This window comes from Lissotriton vulgaris, chromosome 2_1 (genome assembly GCF_964263255.1).
Source record: "Lissotriton vulgaris chromosome 2_1, aLisVul1.2, whole genome shotgun sequence".
Classification (NCBI taxonomy): Eukaryota; Metazoa; Chordata; class Amphibia; order Caudata; family Salamandridae; genus Lissotriton; species Lissotriton vulgaris.
Genome location: NC_141687.1, coordinates 920,125,804 through 920,147,885, shown reverse-complemented (window position 1 = coordinate 920,147,885; position 22,082 = coordinate 920,125,804). Strand labels below are relative to the sequence as shown.

Below are 22,082 nucleotides of genomic sequence, written 5' to 3'. Positions count from 1 at the left end.
GGAAGACATCGAGGAGGTAGGGGACGACGGAGAACCTTTTGGGGCCATGGAAGATAGCTCGGAGGATGAGCTATGCCCTGTCCCAACTTTTAAAACGGCTCAGGTCACGGGATCGCCATAAGGCCTTACCCACGACCATACGCCTCGATCCTCCGCCCCGCCTATCGGCCCGGCTATGGACACCTCTGCGGAGCCGCATTACCAAAAACGAAACCGAAAGTGAAACCTTCGGGTTCGAGCAAAACCAAGATGGACGCCACTCCATCGACACCGAAGACGTCTGCTACGTTATCGACGCCGTCATCCTCGAAGGCGTCTGCTACGTCATCGACGCCATCTTCTTCGGATACCTCAAGGCCAAAAAAGACTGATGCGGCTAAGGTACCAAAAGTGGTTGAGCAGCCAAGCTCAAAGAAGGCCTCGATGCCGCCTAAAGTCAAGCCCACAGCGTCGGCCGACAAACCGGTCGGCGAGGCCAAGAGGGGCGCCGTGCCGAAGCCAGGTGTCCCGGCACCAAAAGGAAAGTCGGTCGATCAGAAGACATCGACAGCGACGCATGGAGCCGTAGGCGGTGGCGAGAGCTCGGCCGACGGCGCATCGATAGCTCCAACCGCAAAAAAGGTGTCATCCACGCTCCAGTCTTCCCCAGGGGGTGGATCAAAGTCGACAATTGGATTGACGAAGCAGTCCGCTTCTTTTACGAAGCAGGTACAAGACTCCCTCAAACGGATTCGGGACAAAGAATCCACGTCGGGCCCGAAGACGCCCTCGGAGACTACTCCGGTTGTACCGAAGAAGCAAGCCTCGATGCCGCTTCACTTTACCTTGCCACCAAAGGTGGTGCCAAAGGCTTTTGCGCCTCGATCGGTGCCCAAGGACTCGGTCGAAGGGAGGCATACTCAACCAAGTGGCGGTTCTGATCGTCAGCCCTTGTTGGATGACGAGTCGGAACACTTTATCGATGCTGACACTGGGAAACTGACCCTCAAGAAGAGAAAGATTACTTCACAGCCTCTGGAGCCGTTTGTAATCCCTCTAAAGAAGAAGAAGCCACTCCCGGGGTCCCCTCAACTGGTGGAGCCTATTTACCAACCAACCAGAAGTCCAACACCATCACCCACTTGTTCAGATGGTGGCGAGGACGACCAGGAGGAACAGTATACCTTCCCTGAGAACACTGACCCTGATGAACAACAGGACTCATGGTTGCCCTCAGGGGATCAGGGGGACCACCAGCCTATATCTGACCCGCAAGCCTATGGGCCTAAAACTTCTCCAACAGAAGATTCAACAGCATTCAATGCCTTAATCGAAAGGGCAGCTGTGAACCACAATGTAGAGATGCATGCTGACCCGGTAGAGGTGGACTTTCTATTCGACACTTTCTCTACTGCCGAAAAGACTGTAAAAACACTTCCTATGCTTAAAGGAATGATGAAACATGCCACTGACATTTTCAAAGACACTACTAGGGCGTGAGTGGTGAACCCTAGAATTGAGAAAAAGTACAGACCGGCACCTGGGGACCCAACTTTCATTCGGGGCCAGTTGCCTCTGGACTCTTTGGTGGTCTCTAATGCACGCAAAAGGGCGAACTCTCAGTCAACGGGTGAAGCTCCTCCCCTGGACAAAGAGTCTAAAGTGCTGGAGGCGTCGGGGAAAAGGGTGGCAGCGCAGGCAGCCAACATATGGCGCATCTCGAACACACAAGCTCTGTTGGCCAGATACGACAAGGCACACTACGATACATTAGAGCAGCTTCTACAACACCTCCCTGATGAGTTTAAAGGGGGTGCGGAGATGCTCATCCAAGAGGGCAAGCTCATCTCCAACGCTGCTATTAAGTGCGCGCTGGACGTTGCGGATACGGCAGCAAGAGCCATCAACACTAGTGTGATGTTGAGACGCCAAGCATGGCTCCGCATCTCCGGGTTTAAGCCAGAGATACAAACGACTATTCTCAATCAGCCTGTTAATCCAGACAGACTATTTGGCCCAGAGGTGGACACCACACTTGAAAAGATTAAGAAAGACACTGAGACTGCGAAATCAATGGGTGCACTTCAGTCTCAGCAGTTTAGGGGAAGCACTTTTCGTCGCTCAGGCAATCGAGGTGTTACCAGAGGACACGTGGCACAGCAGGCGCAATTTACTAAGGGTGGTGCGCAATCCTCATACACTAAACAGAGTAGGGGTGGTTACAGAGGAAACAACACCAAGGGCAGAGGCAGAGGCAACAACAATTCCTGCTCCTCTGCCGCCAACAAACAGTGACTCCCTGTCACTGCCCCCCGACCATCTAACACCTGTCGGGGGGGAGACTCCAACGGTTCCTGCCTGTCTGGAAATCCATCACCACGGACAGGTGGGTAAGGAAACTTATCCAGTTCGGTTATTGTCTGGAGCTAACGTCCACTCCACCCACCATTCCCCCAAGGCACCGTCCTATGTCAGCAGAGCACTTGCACTTATTGCAGCAGGAAGTTCTTGCGATGCTGCAAAAAGGCGCCATAGAGCTCGTGCCAGTAGAAGAACAGGGCACAGGTGTTTATTCCCTGTACTTCTTAATACCAAAAAAGGACGGCTCACTCAGACCCATCTTGGACCTACGCCCGCTCAACATGTATATTCTTTCAGAACACTTCCACATGTTGACGTTGCAGCAAGTCCTTCCACTGTTGAAAGAGGGAGACTTCCTCGCAACCTTGGATCATAAAGACGCTTACTTTCACATACCACTCCATCCATCCCACAGAAAGTACCTCAGGTTCACCATTCAAAACAGGCATTACCAGTTCAAGGTACTACCTTTTGGAGTGACCACTGCCCCCAGAGTGTTCACGAAGTGTCTGGCGACCGTGGCGGTGCACCTCAGGAGACAGAACATACATGTCTACCCCTACCTAGACGACTGGCTGGTTCAGGCCAAGTCAGCTCGGCAGTGCACCGCGGACATGTCCAGCACTATTCACACTCTTCACAGTCTGGGGTTTTCGCTCAACTATCCGAAGTCGCACCTTCAACCTGCCCATGTGAGGCAGTACTTGGGCGCAACAATCAATACTCTAACTGCTACAGCTCAGCCAAATCCAGCGAGGATCACCAGTATCCAGTCGCTCATTCAAAAGTTCAGGCCGCAACACTCACTCCCAGCGAGAGTGTTTATGCAGTTGATAGGCATGATGGCCTCCTGCATCTTCATAGTCCCGCACGCAAGGTTACATATGCGTCCTCTCCAGGAGTGCTTGGCACACCAGTGGACTCAGGCTCAAGGACAGTTGAAAGACCTAGTGTTGGTAACCGGTCGGGCATACAACTCTCTGCATTGGTGGACTCCACACAACCTTTGTAAGGGCCGACCGTTCCAAGAGCCTGTGCCACAGATTATCCTGACGACGGACGCGTCTCTCCAGGGATGGGGAGCGCATGTACTCCATTACACAGTGCAGGGACTATGGTCGACACAACAGAAGAGGATGCACATCAACTACTTGGAGCTGATGGCGATCTTCATGGCACTGAAGTCATTCAAAGTACATCTGTGCAACAAGGTCGTGTTGATCCGGACGGACAACATGACGGCAATGTACTATATCCAGAAGCAAGGAGGAACACACTCTCCACAGCTGTCTCATCTGGCTCAGAGCATGTGGAAGTGGGCCATTCAGAGGAACATCTTCCTCATGGCGGAACACCTCCCAGGCAAGGACAATCAGATGGCCGATCTGCTCAGCAGGTACAGCCACCAACTGCACGAGTGGGAGATACATCCATCAGTACTCCACCCGTACTTCCAGCAGTGGGGTCATCCAGAGATAGACCTGTTTGCCACAAGGGAGAACGCAAAATGCCCAAGCTTCGCCGCCAGGTTCCCACACCCTCAATCGCAGGGCAATGCGATATGGATGAACTGGTCAGGCAAATTTGCGTACGCTTTTCCCCCAGCACCTCTCATACCGCTGGTGGCAAGGAAGCTGCTGCAACACTCGATGACACTCATCTTGGTTGCTCCAACGTGGGCACGCCAACCATGGTACACCGCATTCCTGGAGCTCTCTGTGGTACTGCATCAAAGACTACGCCTTACACCCAGGCTCTTGACGCAGAACCATGGCAACATTCAGCACCCGGATCCGCAACAGCTCAACCTGGCGATCTGGCTCCTGAAGTCCTAGAGTTTGGCTACCTTGATTTGCCCCCGGAATGCATGGACATTATCCGGGAGGCAAGAAGGCCCACTACCAGAGCTTGCTATGCAGCTAAATGGAAGAGGTTTGTCATTTACTGTACAAAACATCATATCAACCCGCTAGATGCATCCATTCCTAATATCATCTGCTATTTGTTACATCTTTACAAATGTAATCTGGCTTATGCTTCCATTCGGATATACTTATCCGCCATAGCGGCTTATCTCCAGAACAGGCGGCACCTCTCTGTTTTTAGGGTGCCTGCCATTAAAGCTTTCCTTGAAGGGCTGAAACGAGTCATCCCCCCCAGGACCCCACCAGCTCCTGTGTGGAACCTCAATGTGGTCCTCACCAGATTAATGGGACCACCGTTTGAGCCCCTACATTCCCGTGAGATTCAATTCCTCACGTGGAAAGTAGCCTTTCTCATTGCCATCACGTCTCTACGGCGCGTCAGTGAGCTACAGGCGCTCACAGTACAAGAGCCATTCATTCAGATTCATCCTAATAGGGTGGTGCTGCGCACTAACCCTAAGTTTCTCCCTAAAGTGGTGTCACGGTTTCATGTTAATCAGACCATTGAACTGCCCACATTCTTTCAGAACCCCGAAACAGTGGCAGAGAGAATGCTTCACACGCTTGATGTCAAACGAGCGTTAATGTACTACATTGACAGGACCAAACACTTTAGGAAAACACAACAATTGTTTGTTGCCTTTTCAGCCCAGCACAAAGGCAACCCCATTTCCAAAGCTGGAATAGCCAGGTGGATCGTTAAGTGTATCCAGATTTGCTACCATAAGGCTAAGCGCACCTTAACGGTCCCCCCCAGGGCCCACTCAACACGCAAGTTGGGGGCCTCCATGGCTTTCCTGGGTAATATTCCTTTGGAGGATATTTGTAGAGCAGCCACATGGATTACACCACACACGTTTACTAAACATTATTGCGTGGATGTGCATTCTAAACAGCAGGCAGCTGTAGGACAGGCTGTTCTTAAATCTCTTTTTCAAACTTCTGCAGCCGGCACGGGCGGCCGCCGTTAATGGAGGAACTGCTATGTATTCTATACACTAGATGTGAATTTAGCAGCCCACATGCCTCGAACTGAATATGCTACTTACCAGTATGCATCTGTTCTTGGCATGTAGGGCTGCTAACATTCACATCGCCCGCCCTCCTCCCCGGCACCCGTAGCGGCTGCAGACCATTCTTGCATTCATTCATTAGCATGGACATCATTTACGCTATTTCACTCCATCTCTAACACAATGGCTAAAAACAATCTGGGGATGGAGTCGATGCCCATGCGCGCTGTAGTCCAGGGGAGGAGCCATCTATCTCGTGATACTTCGAAGACTCTTCCAGGACAACAAGGTGCAATCATCCGGACCCAACACTAGGCGGCGATCTATGCACTAGATGTGAATGTTAGCAGCCCTACATGCCAAGAACAGATGCATACTGGTAAGTAGCATATTCAATCTGGTTCATGTGTGAGGATGAGTTTAGCTATGTCCGCTGCATGTCTAGCGGCCGATTGGGCGTATACATTTGCGTTTGGGCGTGCTGATGGTTGAGGAGGGTTCCTGAGTGATAGGGATTCTACTAAGGTTGTTGTTTGTGACGCCTCTAGTGTTTGGTTTAATAGTCCTATGAGGGTTGGTGGGGATAGTAGGAATCAATGATGATGCAGGAGTGGGTGGCTTCATGGGAGCGGGGTCATATGAGCTCACTAGGGAGAGTAAATCGCTCTGAGAGCGGATTGGTGCTTCTAATTGGCCGGGATGAGTTATTGTAGGAGGGGACTGAGGACCAGCTGGCACCATAGAGATTCGTGTTAGTTGTTAGTCTTGCGTGCATTTGCTCTAGGAAGCCTTCACTGCAACATGACCATGAAGAACAGAAGAGACATGTTTAATGCCCCACTTTCTGCTCGGGGTTGGTGATCAATCATGCGTGACCTGATTAGTGAAAAGTAGTTCGTTTGTTACTGTCCTTCAGTGCAGCAGCATAACTAAAGCCATAAAAGTCTAGTAGATAATTAACAAGGACTCAATTCTGAGTTGGAAGTAAATCCTGATAAGCTAGTAACAATAGTTAACCACTTGATTTGGGATCACACCTCCCTTCTAGATATTTCGCTAGTGTGAACCTAGTAACATCTGCAGATGGAGAACAGGTTGAAAATGGAGGATTTATTTTGAAATCTTGTGCACTAATACCAATTCCTATTGTACATCCCCATTTCTGCAAGGACCACTCAGGGTACAGCTTGAAATATCACAGTGGAACCTGTTCAGAATTATTACTCTACTCAGAATGGATCCCTAAATAATGAATCAGTCTGACATTGTCGTTTTCTTCTCTTTTACAGCCTTCAAAACCTGCACCCCCTATAAAGGTTGCTCAAGAAACCATTACCGGTAGCACAAAAGAGCAAAAGATGGAGCCTGTCAACATAGCTCCAGAAACAGTGGGGCCAGAAGAGGCCCAAGCAAACACAGAAATAAAACAGATCTTGACCCATGTCAGACAGAATTTTGGAAAAATACATGTGGCACCTGAATTCACTGGTGAAGACCTTGTACCCGTAGAAGCGCCTGATCTATCAGACCTGTCAGACATTGGTTCAGATGAGGAGGAGGAAGAGGCAGAAAAAGATGACGAGGTGGAAGCGAGCCAGAAAAATGAATCTGAAAAGAGCCAGGATGCAGAAAGCACGGATGCCAAACAAATGCCTCCGGCAAAAGCCCAAAACCCCAAAGCTGTCATTAGGGCTCTGGATGACAAGATTGCGAAATACAAAAAGTTCCTTGACAAGGCCAAAGCAAAACGGTTTTCTGCCATAAGGTATTGTAATGTTTGTGACAAAAAAAATCAGTTAACTTTCTTTTGTTTATTATATAGGGCAATTGCTTGAACTAACAGAATATAAATCTAAAGTTCATTTTGACTCTGCCTATCCGGGTGGGAACCGAGCAGACTATGTTGGCCTGATGGTTATTATGTGCTATCAAGTTCTGTATATGTGTGGGTGGTATGTCAGTCTGTTCATCCTGATAAAGATGAAGTCTGTTTAAAACTATAAATTGTGGTGTACACACAAGTGCGCACACACACATATGTGGGCGTTTCTTCCTTGGGACCTGCATAGTTCCCAAGAAGCCATAGCAACTGTATTTAATTTTTCTTTCGTGCAATCGAATATTTACCTCATTTACATAGCCATTCTCTAAATAGGAGTTGCAGCTCCACTTAAGCATGTTTTAATGAAACCGCTAGAAGATAACCCAGAATTGAACCTACTACCCTGGCTAATTTCATGCCTCCTCTTTTCTTTTAATGGGGCACTTAGTCAATGGCAAACTTTTCCAACATTTTGTGGGATAAAAACCAAATAGGCTTTGCTCCCTGGCATGAAGTTTGAAACTGCCTGTAGGAAGCTTGCTCTGTATATGGTATAGCCAGTAGGTAGTTATACTGTGCACAGAGTCCAGGGGTTCCCCAAAAGTGTACATGACTCAATGTAAAACCAGTGCTCTTTTAGTGGTAGTGTGGGCGAGCAGCCTTAGGCCTAACACAGAGGAGTGCAAGCCATTTATTTGCACAACATTAACCAATAATGGACACAAGACTCACAAGTAGATCCACACAAATGTTAGAAAAATATACTATGTATGTTATTATAAGACCAAGATTGTCGCATTAAGGTAAGAATGTTTTTAAATAAATATGCTTTTCAATTTGAAAAATCAAAGCTTCGAAACTTTCCAGAACTGTTCAAGGTTATCCTATGGGGAAATCAGTATCATGGTTAAAATTGTAAGTAATACAATTAGTCTTTGGGACCAAAGGTCACCAAGGGTCAGGTGAGTATCAAAACTGCAGCACAGGGGCGGCTGGGTGCAGAGGGTAAAGTTGCAGTTAGGCCCAATGGTTTTCAATGGAGACTGGCTTTGCCAGGAGCCACAATGCTTGCAGATGGGTAAATCGGTTGCAGGGGGCCAAGCTTTAGGGGTTAGGACTAGCATGGGGGGACACAAAGCCGCACCAAACATACACCACCAGAGTCACAGTGGCAGCTGGGTGCAAAAAACAGAATCAGGGGTGTCTTCTTTTGGGAGACGGGCTGCAGGCGTGGCATCGTAGGTTGCAGGAGGGAGACCAATCACAGCAAAGGTAAGTTGAGATGTAGTGGGACGTAGGGGCACCGTTGGTTCAGCTCACCCAGACCCAGGAGCTTTGAGTGGTGCCTTTCAACGTCAGAGTCTTTTACCGGAGTCGGTCGTGGTCAGGGGCGAACCTCTGGATTCACATAGCAGGCGAGGTCAGCCAATGTTAGACACAAGGTCAGGGTTGCTGGAGAGACTTCTCTGCTCAGGTGAGCCACTCAGACCGTGGTCGTGGGGTGCAGTGAGCAGGAGATGCGGATCTGCCTTGATCTAGGGTCCTTGGAGTTAGTTTCTTCTTGGACAGGTCTGCTGTCCACGGGAGGAGTCTTTTTCGAAGGCAGCAGCCCCCAGGGGTTTCCGAGCTCGCTGGCAGCAAGAAGGATCTCAGTTGTGCAGAAGCTGGAGACAGGCCACTAGGGCTGTAGAAAATGCAGAAGTTGTCTTCAGTCTTCTCTTCAGGGATGTCTTCATTCTTAGGTCATCGCAAATCTAGTTTCTAGGTCTGGGGGAGCCTCCTAAATACTAAATTTAGGGGGCAGGTATTTTATGGGAGTAGTAGGTAGGGCTAATGGGCACCTTACCTGGGGTTACTACACCCACTACTATATGACCCTCCTGTGGGCATAGCCTTAGCCCTGATCGGAGGAGTCCCCTCATCTTCAGAGGGACTAAAAAGTGCGCTTAACCTTGCCTCCTCCACCTGATGGTGAGCACACCTTCTAGTTTTATAAGCTTTCCCACCCAAAGTGGCAGTGTAAAGCAGGGGCTGCCTCCTGCTGCTATCATCAGAGGCTGGGGGTCAAATGACAAAGGTGGCAGGCCTTTGAAGCTTCCCCTTTGAGCACTGGCCCATCCTGGTGGGACGAGGTGCGACGCATCTGCCCAGGATGTGCAATGTGCATTGCGTCTGGTCCCAGAGAGCAGAGACACTCCACCAGGGGTCCAGAAACATGTTTGTGTGTGGCAGGCTGCCTAAAGCCAGTCAGTGCCCACACCATGGTTTGCAGGTTTTCAGGGGGCACCCCTGAGGTGCCTTCTGGGTACATTATTCAATAAACCCCACACTGTGTGGGTTTATTGAAAGAAGTAGTTTGGTACCAAACACTCCTGGGTTCAGTGAAGCCATCATGGAGCTGTGGCACTCAAGTTTGCCGAGGTCCCAGTCTATGTACTCTCTATGACTTCCCTGGCACTTACAATATTAAGGAACAGATCCTGATTCTGTCTGGGCATATCGGCCCATCCAGCTATGCCCACATCTGGGATATAGTGCACCCTGCCTTAGGGCTGGTAATGCCTGCTAGAGGGGTGACTTCCCTATATCATAGGCGGTTCTACCTGGCATGGCACACAGGCAGTGTGCCATGTCAACTTGGTCCTTTTTGTTCACCCTAGAGGGACATGCCAGCTGCAGGGGCAGTGGCATGGTCCTAGTGAAGGGTTCCCCAGGGGCCCTCTGCAGCCTTCAGGCCCAAGGTACCACTTACGAGGGACTTACAGAGAGCAGAAGTACCAACTGTAGAGATGTTTTTTATGTAAAGAATACTGGTGCAGGGAACCTGGACAGCAGGCACCCAGTACTCTACCATCAAAGTTGCATCAAAAGCCAGGCAAAAAGGAAGGAGGGGGAAATGTAACAGAACCCCATGTTCGAGGCATATGAGCTGCAGAATTCACACTTAGATTGCCATCTGGTGTTGGGCTCGAATGCGTGCACCTTGTTGTTGTTTTGGAAGAAGTATTTTGTAGTCTTGAGATAGGTGACTCCTCCCTTGGACGCTTGGGCATCGACTCCATCCTTAGATTGTTTTTTTCCGCCATCGGGTTCAGATATAACTTCAACGCTCCGGTTCGGTACCATATTATCCAAACCTTTTCAACGCGCAAACCATCGTAAACCCGACAGTCTTGTTTTCGTTCGCATGCTCTAAAACTCGCTTCTCAAATACTCTATTCCAGTCGTCAACCGGGCCGCTGGGCCTATCGACGCTGTTCGGGCCTACGGGTAATGGAAAGGACTCCATTTAAAAAATGCCCCCAGTGTGGAGCTAAATTCCCACACAGCGACCTTCACAAGGTCTGTATCCTCAGTCTCTCGCCTGAGCAAGAGGAGAAAAATTGCCAGGCCTGCGCCTCCTTACGATCCAAAAAGACTGTCCTTGATCGCCGGGCCCGACAACACATTATGGCGCAACAAGCTGTTCCGGTGCCGGAAGACATCTTCGACCAAGGCCTGATGCCCTGGAGGAGGATTCAGAGGATCTGGAAATAGTTTCCGAGGCAGATGACTCCAACTCAGACTACCACATCACTTCCGGTCAACGAGTGAGTACAACTGCCCCTGCCCGCACCGTACCCCAGAAGAAGAAGGCTCCGGTCAAGACTTCGCCTGCAGGCCCCAGTCACGACCGAAACAAAGCTTCAGAAACCCCGTCCCTGGGCCTGCTCCGAAGACAAAGGAACGGCCTTCCGGCAGCTCAGGACCGAGCAAGCCACATAGCAGTGCCCCGCAGACACGGTCTGCACCGAAGACGGGAGCTCATCCTACTCCCACAGTCCCCAAAAAGACCTCATCACCGAACACCTCGGCACCGAAGGAACAAAGGGTCTCGGATCCGAAACCAAAGTATTCGGAACCGAAAAAGATTTCCGACTCCACGTCCAAGCCAAAGGATCCAAAAACCACTTTGAACGCTCCAGAGCAGAAATCTATACCACGCTCGGAGCCCAAACAATTGGCGTCAAGAGACTACCAAAGAGGAAGAACTTTTTCGACCGGATCCCAAAATAGGACACGTGGTCAATGTTCAACACAAGAAAAGGGAATTGGACAACCCACACACTCCTGAGGTACCTGTAAAGAAAAAAGGCTGTGCCACTTCACCTTTAAGACCCTCTTCTCCTGTTCTCCCTACTAAGCCTTTCTCTCTTCCACATTCTCCCATACTTCCACAATACTCATCACCACCACAAGATGATGATGATTTAGAGGGTGGGGGAGGAATCAATGACCCTTTCCATGACCCTGATAATGACACAAATATACCACAGGACACATGGGACGATTATGATGACCCATTCCTAGTTGACACCTTTGACACCGTAACAAAAGACTGTACAAACTTTACCAAATGTTAAAGGCGTCATTAAACACACCCCAGACATTTAAAGACCATGTAAGGGCTATAATTCTCAACCCTAGAATTGACAAAAAATATAAACCCGCTCCCTATGATCCCACCTACATCAAGGGTCAACTCCCTTTAGATTTTCTAGTGGTGACCAATGCTAGAAAACGTGCCAACTCTCAGACCATAGGGGATGCTCCACCTCTGGACAAAGAGTCCAAATTATTAGATGCTTTGGGCAAATAAGTTGCGGCCCAAGCAGCCAATCATTGGAGGATAGCAAATGCGAAGCGTTACTTGCCAGGTACGATAGGGCTCATTACGACCAACTAGAAACCCTATTGCCGCATTTACCTGATCAATAAATAAAAGACCAAGGCCAATGATTTAATTCAGGAGGGCATATTAATAACTAATGCATCAATCAAGTGTGCCGTCTATGCAGCAGACATGCATCTAGATCCATTAACACTAGTGTGTTACTAAGAAGACATGCCTGGTTGCGCATTTCTGGCTTTAAACAAGAGGTACAGACAACCATCCTCAATCAGCCGTTCAATCAAGAACAACTTTTTGGCCCGGCTGTGGATACAACTTTAGAAAAAATAAAAAAGGACATGGAGACTGCTAAATCCATGGGAGCATTACAGTCTCCATCCGCAGAGGGTCCTTTCAACGTTCCTTCTATAGAGGTGCGTCTAAAAACATCAGTGCAGACACTGCTTCTTCCTCCTACAAAAACCCCACACACACATCCCCCAACAAAGGATATTTTAGAGGTGGATACAGAGGAAATAACAACAAAGAAAGAGGCTGAGGTAACAACAACACTCGCGCCTCTCCCACTAAATTAAGAGTGACTTCCTTCCAAACCATTCCAATCCGGTCGGAGGGAGACTCTCACAGTTCCTACCTCTCTGGAATTACATCACTACAGATAAGTGGGTAAGACAAATTATCTAGTATGGTTACTGCCTGGAACTTACTGCAACTCCACCCAACATACCACCCAAGCAGCTTCCAATGTCAATCAATCAATCAAGAGTATTTGTAAAGCGCGCTACTCACCCGCTAGGGTCTCAAGGCGCTGGGGGGGGTGGGCGGGGGTGGGCGCTGCTACTGCTCGAAAAGCCAGGTCTTGAGTTGCTTCCTGAAGGAGGGATGTCCTGGGTGAGTCGTAGGTGGGTGGGGAGGGTGTCCAGGTCTTGGCTGCCAGGTAGGTGAAGGATCTTCCTCCGGTGGTGGTTCTGCGGATCCGTGGGGCGAGGGCGAGGCTGGCGGAGCGGACCTGGCGTGTAGAACCTGAGGAGGTTGTTGAGGTATTGGGGGCCCAAGTCGCAGAGAGCCTTGTGTGCGTGGGTGAGGAGTCTGAACGTGATCCTTTTGCTGACGGGGAACCAGTGCAGGTCCCTCAGGTGGGCGGAGATGTGGCTGTGTCGGGGGATGTCCAAGACAAGTCGTGCTGAGGCGTTCTGGATGCGCTGGAGTCTTTTCTGTAGTTTGGCGGTGGTCCCAGCGTAGAGGGCGTTCCTGTAGTCCAGACGGCTGGTGACGAGGGCCTGTGTGACAGTTTTCCTGGTTCCAGTGGGTATCCAGCGGAAGCTCTTACGGAGCATGCGGAGTGTGTTGAAGCAGGAGGTGGTAACGGCGTTAACTTGCCTGGCCACCGTGAGGGAGGAGTCGAGGATGAAGCCCAGGTTGCGTGCGTGGTCCATGGGCTTGGGTGGGGGGGCCCAGAGCAGGGAGCCACCAGGAGTCGTCCCATGCGGAGATGGATGGGCCGAGGATGAGGACTTCCGTCTTGTCTGAGTTCAGTTTCAGACGGCTGAGCTTCATCCAGTCTGCGATGTCTTTTATTCCGTCCTGGAAGCTGGCTCTGGCGGAGGTGGGGTCGTTGGTGAGAGAGAGGATCAGTTGGGTATCGTCGGCGTAGGAGATGTTGTTGAGGTTGTGCTTGCGTGCGAGGAGGCTCATGTAGTCGTTGAAGAGGGTGGGGCTGAGCGAGGAGCCTTGATGTCCACGGAACATCTAACACTTCTCAAACAGGACGTTCTCTCACGGATTCAAAAGCATGCAATAGAATCAGTCCCCATACAACATCAAGGAATAGGAGTTTACTCCCTGTACTTCCTAATCCTCAAAAAAGACGGAACCCTAAGGCCAATACTGGACCTTCAAGACCTCTCAATCTCTGCATACAGTCAGATCATTTTCATATGATCACTCTTCAACAGGTCCTTCCACTACTTCAACAAGGCGACTTCCTTGCCACACTATATCTCAAGGACGCCTACTTCCATATTCCCATACACCCTGCTCACAGGAAATACCTAAGGTTCACCGTTGACTGCCAACACTATCAGTTCAAAGTCCTTCCGTTCGGAGTGACCACAGCACCCAGAGTGTTCACCAAGTGCCTTGCAGTAGTAGCAGCAGCACACTTGAGAAGACAACAAGTCCATGTATTTCCATTCCTCGACGACTGGCTGATAAAAGCCATTTTGTACAACCAGTGTGTTCACCACACTTACCAAACCATCCAGCTGCTACACAACTTGGGGTTCACAGTAAACTACACCAAGTCACACCTTGAACCCTCCTATATATCAGTATATAGGAGCCACAATAGCCATTTCCGAAGCTCTAGCATACCCCAATCCAGTCAGGATAGCCACTATGCAAACCCTCATCGCCAAGTTTCAGCCCCAACAGTCTCCCAGCAAGAGTGTTGATGCAGCTCATAGGAATGTTGTTCTCTTGCATTTCCATTGTACCTCATGCAAGACTTCAGACGCGCCCTTTCCAAGAATGCTTATCACGTCAGTGGAACCGGGCTCAAGGGTCAGCTTACAGATCTGGTGTTGGTAGACACAAAACCTTTCCAGAGGGCGGCCATTCTTAGAGCCAGTTCCTCAGATGGTGCTAACAGCAGACGCATCACTCACCGGCTGGGGAGGCCATCTCCTAAACCACACAATTCAGGGCAGGTGGACCACTCAACAAAAACTGATCTACATCAATTACCTAGAATTACTGGCAATTTTTCTAGTGCTAAAATCTTTCTAGGCACACCTCCTCAACAACACTGTCCTAGTCCGCACGGGCAATATGACAGCAATGTATTACATACAGAAACAAGGAGGAACACATTCTTTGCAGCTGTCTCACCTAGCGCAAAGTATATGGAGATGGGCCATTCCACAAAACCTATATCTGCTAGCAGAACATCTTCTAGGGGTGAACAATCAGATAGCGGATCTGTTAAGTCGACAGACTCAACAAATACACGAATGAGAACTTCATCCACAGGTTCTTAAAACTTTCTTCCAGATGTGGGGCCAACCAGACATAGATCTGTTCACCGCAAATGCAAAATGCCCAATCTTCACCGCCAGGTTGCCACACCCGCTGTCCAAGGGCAATGCGATATGGATGAACTGGTCCAGCCAGATTTGTGTAAGCTTTTCCGCCACTCCCACTCATTCCACTAGTAGTACGCAAGCTCAAAACAACAGTCTCTCGAAATAATTCTATTTGCTCCCACATGGGCATGCAACCATGGTTCACAACACTACTCGAACTCTCAGTAGTTCCACACCAAAAATTACATCTCTCTTCAAAGCTGCTAACACAGAACCATTGAGAGATAAGGCACCCAGATCCAGCACAACTGAATCTAGCGATCTGGCTCCTGAAATCCTAGAGTTCGGTTAACTCAACCTCCCACCGGACTGTATGAACATTATTAAGAAGCCAGCCGCCCCAATACTAGAGCTTGCTATGCAGCGAAATGGAAAAGATTTGTCATTTACTGCAATAACACAATTAACCCATTAAATGCTTTAATTTTGAACATTATTTGCTACATCTACAAAGATGCAATCTGGCTTACTCATAAATAAGATTAAATCTAGCTGCCCTTGCCGCCTACCTACAAAACAGACAACATTTGTCATTGTTATCTGCTATCAAAGCCTTTATGGAAGGCCTTAAAAGGATAATTCCACCTAGGTTGCCACCCTCGCCAGTGTGGAACCTAAACATACTCATGGGCCCCCCATTTGAGCCTTTACACAAATGCGAACTACAGTTCCTTACATGGAAAGTAGCTTTCCTTGTTGCAGTCACTTCTCTCTGGAGAGTAAGTGAGATCCAGGCTTTAACCATACAAGAACCATTCTTACAAATGCATCGTAACAAGGTGGTCCTTAGGACAAATCCAACATTTCTTCCCAAAGTAATCTCTGCTTTCCACCTTAATCAATCAGTAGAGTTGCCAGTATTTTTCAAAAACCCTGATTCTGTAGCAGAAAGAGCTCTTCACATGCTTGATGTCAAAAGAGCAGTACTTTATTACATAGACAGGACTAAAGCCTTTAGAAAAACAACTGTTTGTAGCTTCCTCTCCACATCATAAAGGCAATCCTATTTCCAAAGCTGGAATTGCCCGGCTGATAGTAAAATGTATTCAAATATGCTATCAAAAACCAAAACGTACGTTAACAATTACCACTAGAGCGCATTCAACACGTAAACTAGAGGCTTCCATGGCATTCTTAGGGATTATTCCCCTAGAAGACATTTGTAAGGCAGCAACATGGTCTACTACACACACCTTCACCAAACACTATTGTGTAGATGTGCAGGCAAAGCAACAAGCTTCTGTAGGCCAGGCTGTTTTTTTAAAACGCTTTTTCAAACCACTGCAACAGATACAGGCGGTCACCGCTAGGAGAGACACTGCTGTACAGACTATGCACAAAGTGGGAATTCTGCAGCTCATTTGCCTTGAATGGAAAATGCTACTTACCAGTAGGCATCTGTCGTTGGACTGTAGAGCTGCAGAGATTTACACGCCCACCCATCCTCCCCGGAACCTGTATCTGTTCCAGTGTTATGTTAATTAGATACATTCTCATGGACATCTTTCTGTTTCTTACAAACTACATAATTTCCCTTCACGGTGAAAAACAATCGAAGGATGGAGTTGATGCCTATGCGCACTATCGTCCAAGGAAGGAGTCACCTATCTTGTGACTACAAAAGACTTCTTCCAAGACAACAACAAGATGCAAGCATCCAAGCCCAAACACCCGATGGCGATCTATGCACAAAGTGAATCTCTGCAGCTCTACATGCCAAGAAAAGATGCATACTGGTAAGTAGCATTTTCGTTTCTCACATAAGCTGCCCCCTCTTCCCCCTACCCACCCTTAACCCCCTCCCTTACCCAGCCAACAGGCCAGGATGCCCAGCCACCATCAGGAAAAGCCTACCTAGTGTCAGGTAAGGATAATTAGGGAAAATGGCTGGGTTCTTGCAGGGCCAACTCCTCCTTGCATCCTTCTGCCCAGGGGTCAGTTCCTTTGGTGAGCTGGCCTACCTCAACAGTTTCATGACCTAACTTCCAATGCTCCTTTCCTAACACTTTAGTGTTTTCACCCAATCTTTTTTTAGTTTGGGACCAGAGGTGTCCTCCTCTGCAAATTCTATCTTAGCCAGGGCAACACCCAGCTTACCTAAAGAGGATACACACAGCTTGAGTAACCCCACCATGATCAACCGGGTCAGGGGGCCTAACTTGCTATTTAGACACATTCCAGATGTGTTGCACCAGTCAAGGGTAGCCTGTATCTCCCGTTGCACACATTTAACTGCTCTTTACACCCATCATGCTTGTTTTGTCCCAACACTTTACATTAAATAATCTTACTCCTGGTTCCATTTGTCCTTCAATCCACTTATTGAATGATGAAAAGTTTTTAGTTATCGTGTGTGGACCCATGTGACCTAGCACATTTTTAGGAGAACCTTTCATCAAAAGGCTATTTTTAGCACATAGTGGTCCTTGGTACGAAGAACTGGCACCGGCCAATCTAAAAGGAACAGAGTAATGCAGCAAGACATTGTATGATATATGGTCAGATTGAAAGCTGAATCTCATTAAAAAGCCTATAAAGTATAGAGGGTTTCTGACATGCTAGATCACCACTGAGTCAACTTAATTATCAAATTATGACTTTACATGAGGACTTCCCAGGGTGTGTTGAGGGGGCGGCAGACAGGCAGTTTGTTCGTGGCACGATCTTATCGTTCGAGACTAACTTTTCTCAGGCGCTCCAATTGTGCACTTACAGGGTGTGGCTAGGTGTCCTGTGGGGGAGGGGGGGGGGGAGGGGGGGGGGATCGGTCCACACGGGTGAAACGGTTGGCCAGGCAGGGAGTCCCGAATTTAGTGGCAGATGGCCGTGTCCTGGGGTTTTTGACCGTAGGGGTCGGGTTGAGCAGTGAAGCGTGGGGTCCTTTTTGCTATGGGGAGGTAGCCTTGGTGCTAGATTGTTAGTTTGTTTTGAGTGGACAATGTGGATCCTCGGTCAGCCCGTACAGGCGCTACACCATATTGGTGCCTATTGATGCCTCTGCCCCTCCATTATGTGGCATCACGGGTGCGACTGCATGCCTGCAGATGCGGGGTTGGAGCAGCGGCAATGAGTCGTGTGTACATTACTGCGACAAAGTTTACATACCCACTCCGTTTCGAGGAGGCTGTCGGTAGGAAGCGTTACTTGCCACAATTTGGGTTGTGCCCGAGTGGCATAAGTAACGTAGTGGACGATTTTGGTCCGGCAACGTAGGGTAACGGCTTCCTGTGTGGGGGGGCCACGAGCGGGGATCGCGTCACTGTATGCCGGTTGTATGCGTTTGCATACACGCACGTACCTCGATCAAAGGCTGGCTCACGATTCTGGGCCGGAGGCTCTGCAGTGGTTGTGATAGGATGCCCCCGCCCGTGGCCGTTTTGGAACGTTTACGACCCTGTGGTGGGGGTGAATTCAGTTGTGGCAGGCCGATCCCACCAGTTCGGGTACCCCTATTAGGTGGAGTGGGGGTCCAGGACGTGGTGTCCGCCACTAGATGCCTGTTGTTCTTTCCATGTGTTTGAGCCCTGCATATTGCCGCTCTGTTTTTTATATTGTACCGTTCTGTGGGCGAAGTATATACACACCAGGGAAGACAGCCCGGCCTGGTCCTGCATGGTGGGGGTCATTGTCTGGCGAATGGGGGTATTGGTGGCTGTGTGCGGACATAGGCTCGGGCAGCATGTTTCGCAATGTATGGCGCACGTGGTGTTTGGCGTCGGGGTGCGGCCATTTTCTTTGACAACACATTCTCTTAGTCCGGCGCATGTGTGTTGGCGTGCGAACGCTTACTTCCAAATGTGTTCGACATACCTGCAACGAGGTAGCCTCGCGTAGCCGCCTCTTGCCGCTAATGGTATGTGGGCCACTTTATGGGGGGCCGCCATCATCAAATTTTCATTGTCGTCTTGGGAGAAGTGTGGGAGGGAAGCCGGATGGGGCGGGAGAGCCTGGGAATGCGAGCAAGGGGAGGAGTGCAGAGGGTGCAGAGGCTGTCTTGGGAGAAGTGTGGGAGGGAAGCCGGATGGGGGCGGGAGAGCCTGGGAATGCGAGTGAGGGGAGGAGTGCAGAGGGTGAAGAGGCTGGGCTTGCATGCGACCCGTCGGGCAGGGGAGGGGGCAGAGCGGCGATGAGATGCAGAAATGTGGGAGGGAAGCCGGATAGGGGCGGGAGAGCCTGGGAATGGGAGCGAGGGGATGAGTGCAGAGGGTGCAGAGGCTGGGCTTGCATGCGATGCGCGTGCTTGTTTGTTCACGTGAACTTCAAGAAAACCGCGGCTGAAAGCCCTTGGTTTGACGAGGATTTTGCCGACATGAATTCTCGCTCCGCTCAATGCGCTTGCGCGCATTGATAGGTCGCGAGACCTAAAAACCACAGTTCATGGACAGAATGCAGAACAATGTCATACATTCACCTCAGTACAGAGATCTGGGCCCAAATCCATCATTTTTTTGCACTCCACACCACCCCAGTTCAGACATGGCCATATGCAAATCAGTCTGACCCCACCATGATCAACAGGGTCAGGGGGCCTAACTTGCTATTTAGCATGGAGTCAGACCACCGTGCCAAGGACTGTGCAGCCATAAAGGGCAACACCAAGCAGAGCCCACTGACCGCTGTAAGTATAGGGGTTAATATACAGGCTTCTCTGGGTTCAGGTTGTCTGTCTGCCATTTTAGAGTGAGGGTGGGGGGGGGTCACCACTTCTGGTAGTGAGCACCCTATTGCAACAGAGCTCCATTATCTCACACCGCCTTGCTTAAATTGCAAAAGTGATTATCACCGGGCCGGGAGGAGCATCAGCCCTCATTGTTAATTTGTTGGTTGCTTTTGATGCTCTAGACTGCAGTGTTGTACTGAAGCAGCGCCCAGGCTTTCTGTATATTCCATTCTTGCCTTTTCGTATGCAACAAAACGAATTTAATGAAGTTGCATTGTATTTTGCTTTCTTAATATCTTCCATGTTTGTGACCTCTGCTGAGAAACTTGATGCAAAAACCACAGTTAATGGACAGAATGCAGAACAATGCCATACATTCACCCCAGTACAGAGATCTGGGCCCAAATCCATCGTTTTTTTGCACTCCACACCACCCCAATTCAGACATGGCCATATGCAAATCAGTCTGACCCTGTGCCTCATGGGAACAGTCCAGCCCTAACTGCCAAGCCATGCCTTCCCTAGACCGGAAACAAGCTTCCAAGGAACGGTTTCTGGCATTCCAGCCGTCTTCAGCCTGGCTTGCTTGAATCCAGTGGTGTGGAGTGCATGGGACTCACGTCTGACAAACCCATCCCACTCTGGGTGACAAATGCAAAAACCACAGTTGATGGACAGAATGCAGAACAATGTCATACATTCACGCCAGTACAGAGATCTGGGCCCAAATCCATGGGGTTTTTTGCACTCCACACCACCCCAGTTCAGATATGACAATATGCAAATCAGTCTGACCCTGTGCCTCATGGGAACAGTCCAGCCCGAACTGCCAAGCCATGCCTTCCCTGGACCGGAAACAAGCTTCCGAGGACCGGTTTCTGGCATTCCAGTGGTGTGGAGTGCATGGGACTCACGTCTGAGCATACCCAACCCACTCGGGGTGACAAATGCAAAAACCACAGTTGATGGACAGAATGCAGAACAATGTCATACATTCACCCCAGTACAGAGATCTGGGCCTAAATCCATGTTTTTTTTTTGCACTACACACCACCCCAGTTCAGACATGGCCATATGCAAATCAGTCTGACCCTTTGCCTCATGGGAACAGTCCAGCCCGAACTGCCAAGCCATGCCTTCCCTGGACCGGAAACAAGCTTCTGAGGACCGGTTTCTGGCATTCCAGCCGTCTTCAGCCCGGCTTGCTTGAATCCAGTGGTGTGGAGTGCATGGGCCTCACGTCTGAGCATAACCATCCGACTCGGGGTGACAAATGCAACAAGCACTGGCGTTGCCAGTAGGTCTCGCAGTAGGAAAGTTGGAGCTATTGGTTTTGTAAATGACAATGCCAATAACTATATATAAATATAAAATGTCATTTACCAAACAAATAGCTCCAACTTTCCTACTGCGAGACCTATTGGCAACGGCAGTGCTTGTTTCTTTTGCAAGCAGATGCTATATAGAGCAGCTTACTGTGTTAGTGTGAAGCCGACAGGTGGTGTATGCATAATTATCCACGACCTAACACACCGTACTTGCATTTTTTTATGCATATTAGCATAAACTTGTACTAAGCAAATATGAGTCTGCAATCCTTTCTATCAACAAAGATGTGGCTTCGACCTTCCTCTCGCATTCATGTAACAGTAATGCTGTACTCCTCCATCAGCGAATCACATTGAAGAACAGATGAGCAGAAACTCATGTGTATTCAAAGATAGCGGCATTTACTGAACTCCAGATATTGCCGCCAAGCAATGTGGTACCTGACTTACAGCATAATAGGCACAAGTGACACAAACCACCTTGCCAGTAAACGACATCCAATTACAGTCCATTCCACCTGTGAGAAAGTAAATATATGGAAAGCAAAGAAAGCATGATATATGCAAAGCTGGCTAAGACATTTTCCAAATATTGTCTGCAGCCCAAATTATGCTTCTGGCCTTATTAAAAAACGGCAGCAAAGCACCAACCTCGACGAACAGGCAAAAATGACAACCAGTTCAAACGTGGTGCTTCACAGACCATGGTTTGTTAATTCCAAATGGAAAAGATGAACTGCTGCTCATTAGTGAACATGTCTCCGGTCTGTAAAGCATGCAAGTAATGGAGTCCTCTCTACTTGCAAACTCCAACTTTTTTGAAATTCAATTCCGTTTAGTGTGCAATAAGGATATGGTCTATCTATCCAGTCTGTAGCCACCAGCAAGTGATGTGTTGCACCAGTCAAGGGTAGCCTGTATCTCCCGTTGCACACATTTAACTGCTCTTTACACCCATCATGCTTGTTTTGTCCCAACACTTTACATTAAATAATCTTACTCCTGGTTCCATTTGTCCTTCAATCCACTTATTGAATGATGAAAAGTTTTTAGTTATCGTGTGTGGACCCATGTGACCTAGCACATTTTTAGGAGAACCTTTCATCAAAAGGCTATTTTTAGCACATAGTGGTCCTTGGTACGAAGAACTGGCACCGGCCAATCTAAAAGGAACAGAGT

The 22,082-nt window shown here is 49.0% G+C and overlaps 1 protein-coding gene across 1 annotated transcript in view; it reads left to right on the top strand.

The window, feature by feature from the left end:
• The window catches only part of GNL2 (G protein nucleolar 2), a 210,564-nt gene that overhangs the window by 139,594 nt on the left and 48,888 nt on the right, over positions 1–22,082 (top strand). Inside the window, exon 13 of the mRNA XM_086956449.1 lies at positions 6,568–7,043. Coding sequence (XP_086812575.1) covers positions 6,568–7,043 — 476 coding nt within the window. The remainder of the gene's footprint in view (positions 1–6,567; positions 7,044–22,082) is intronic.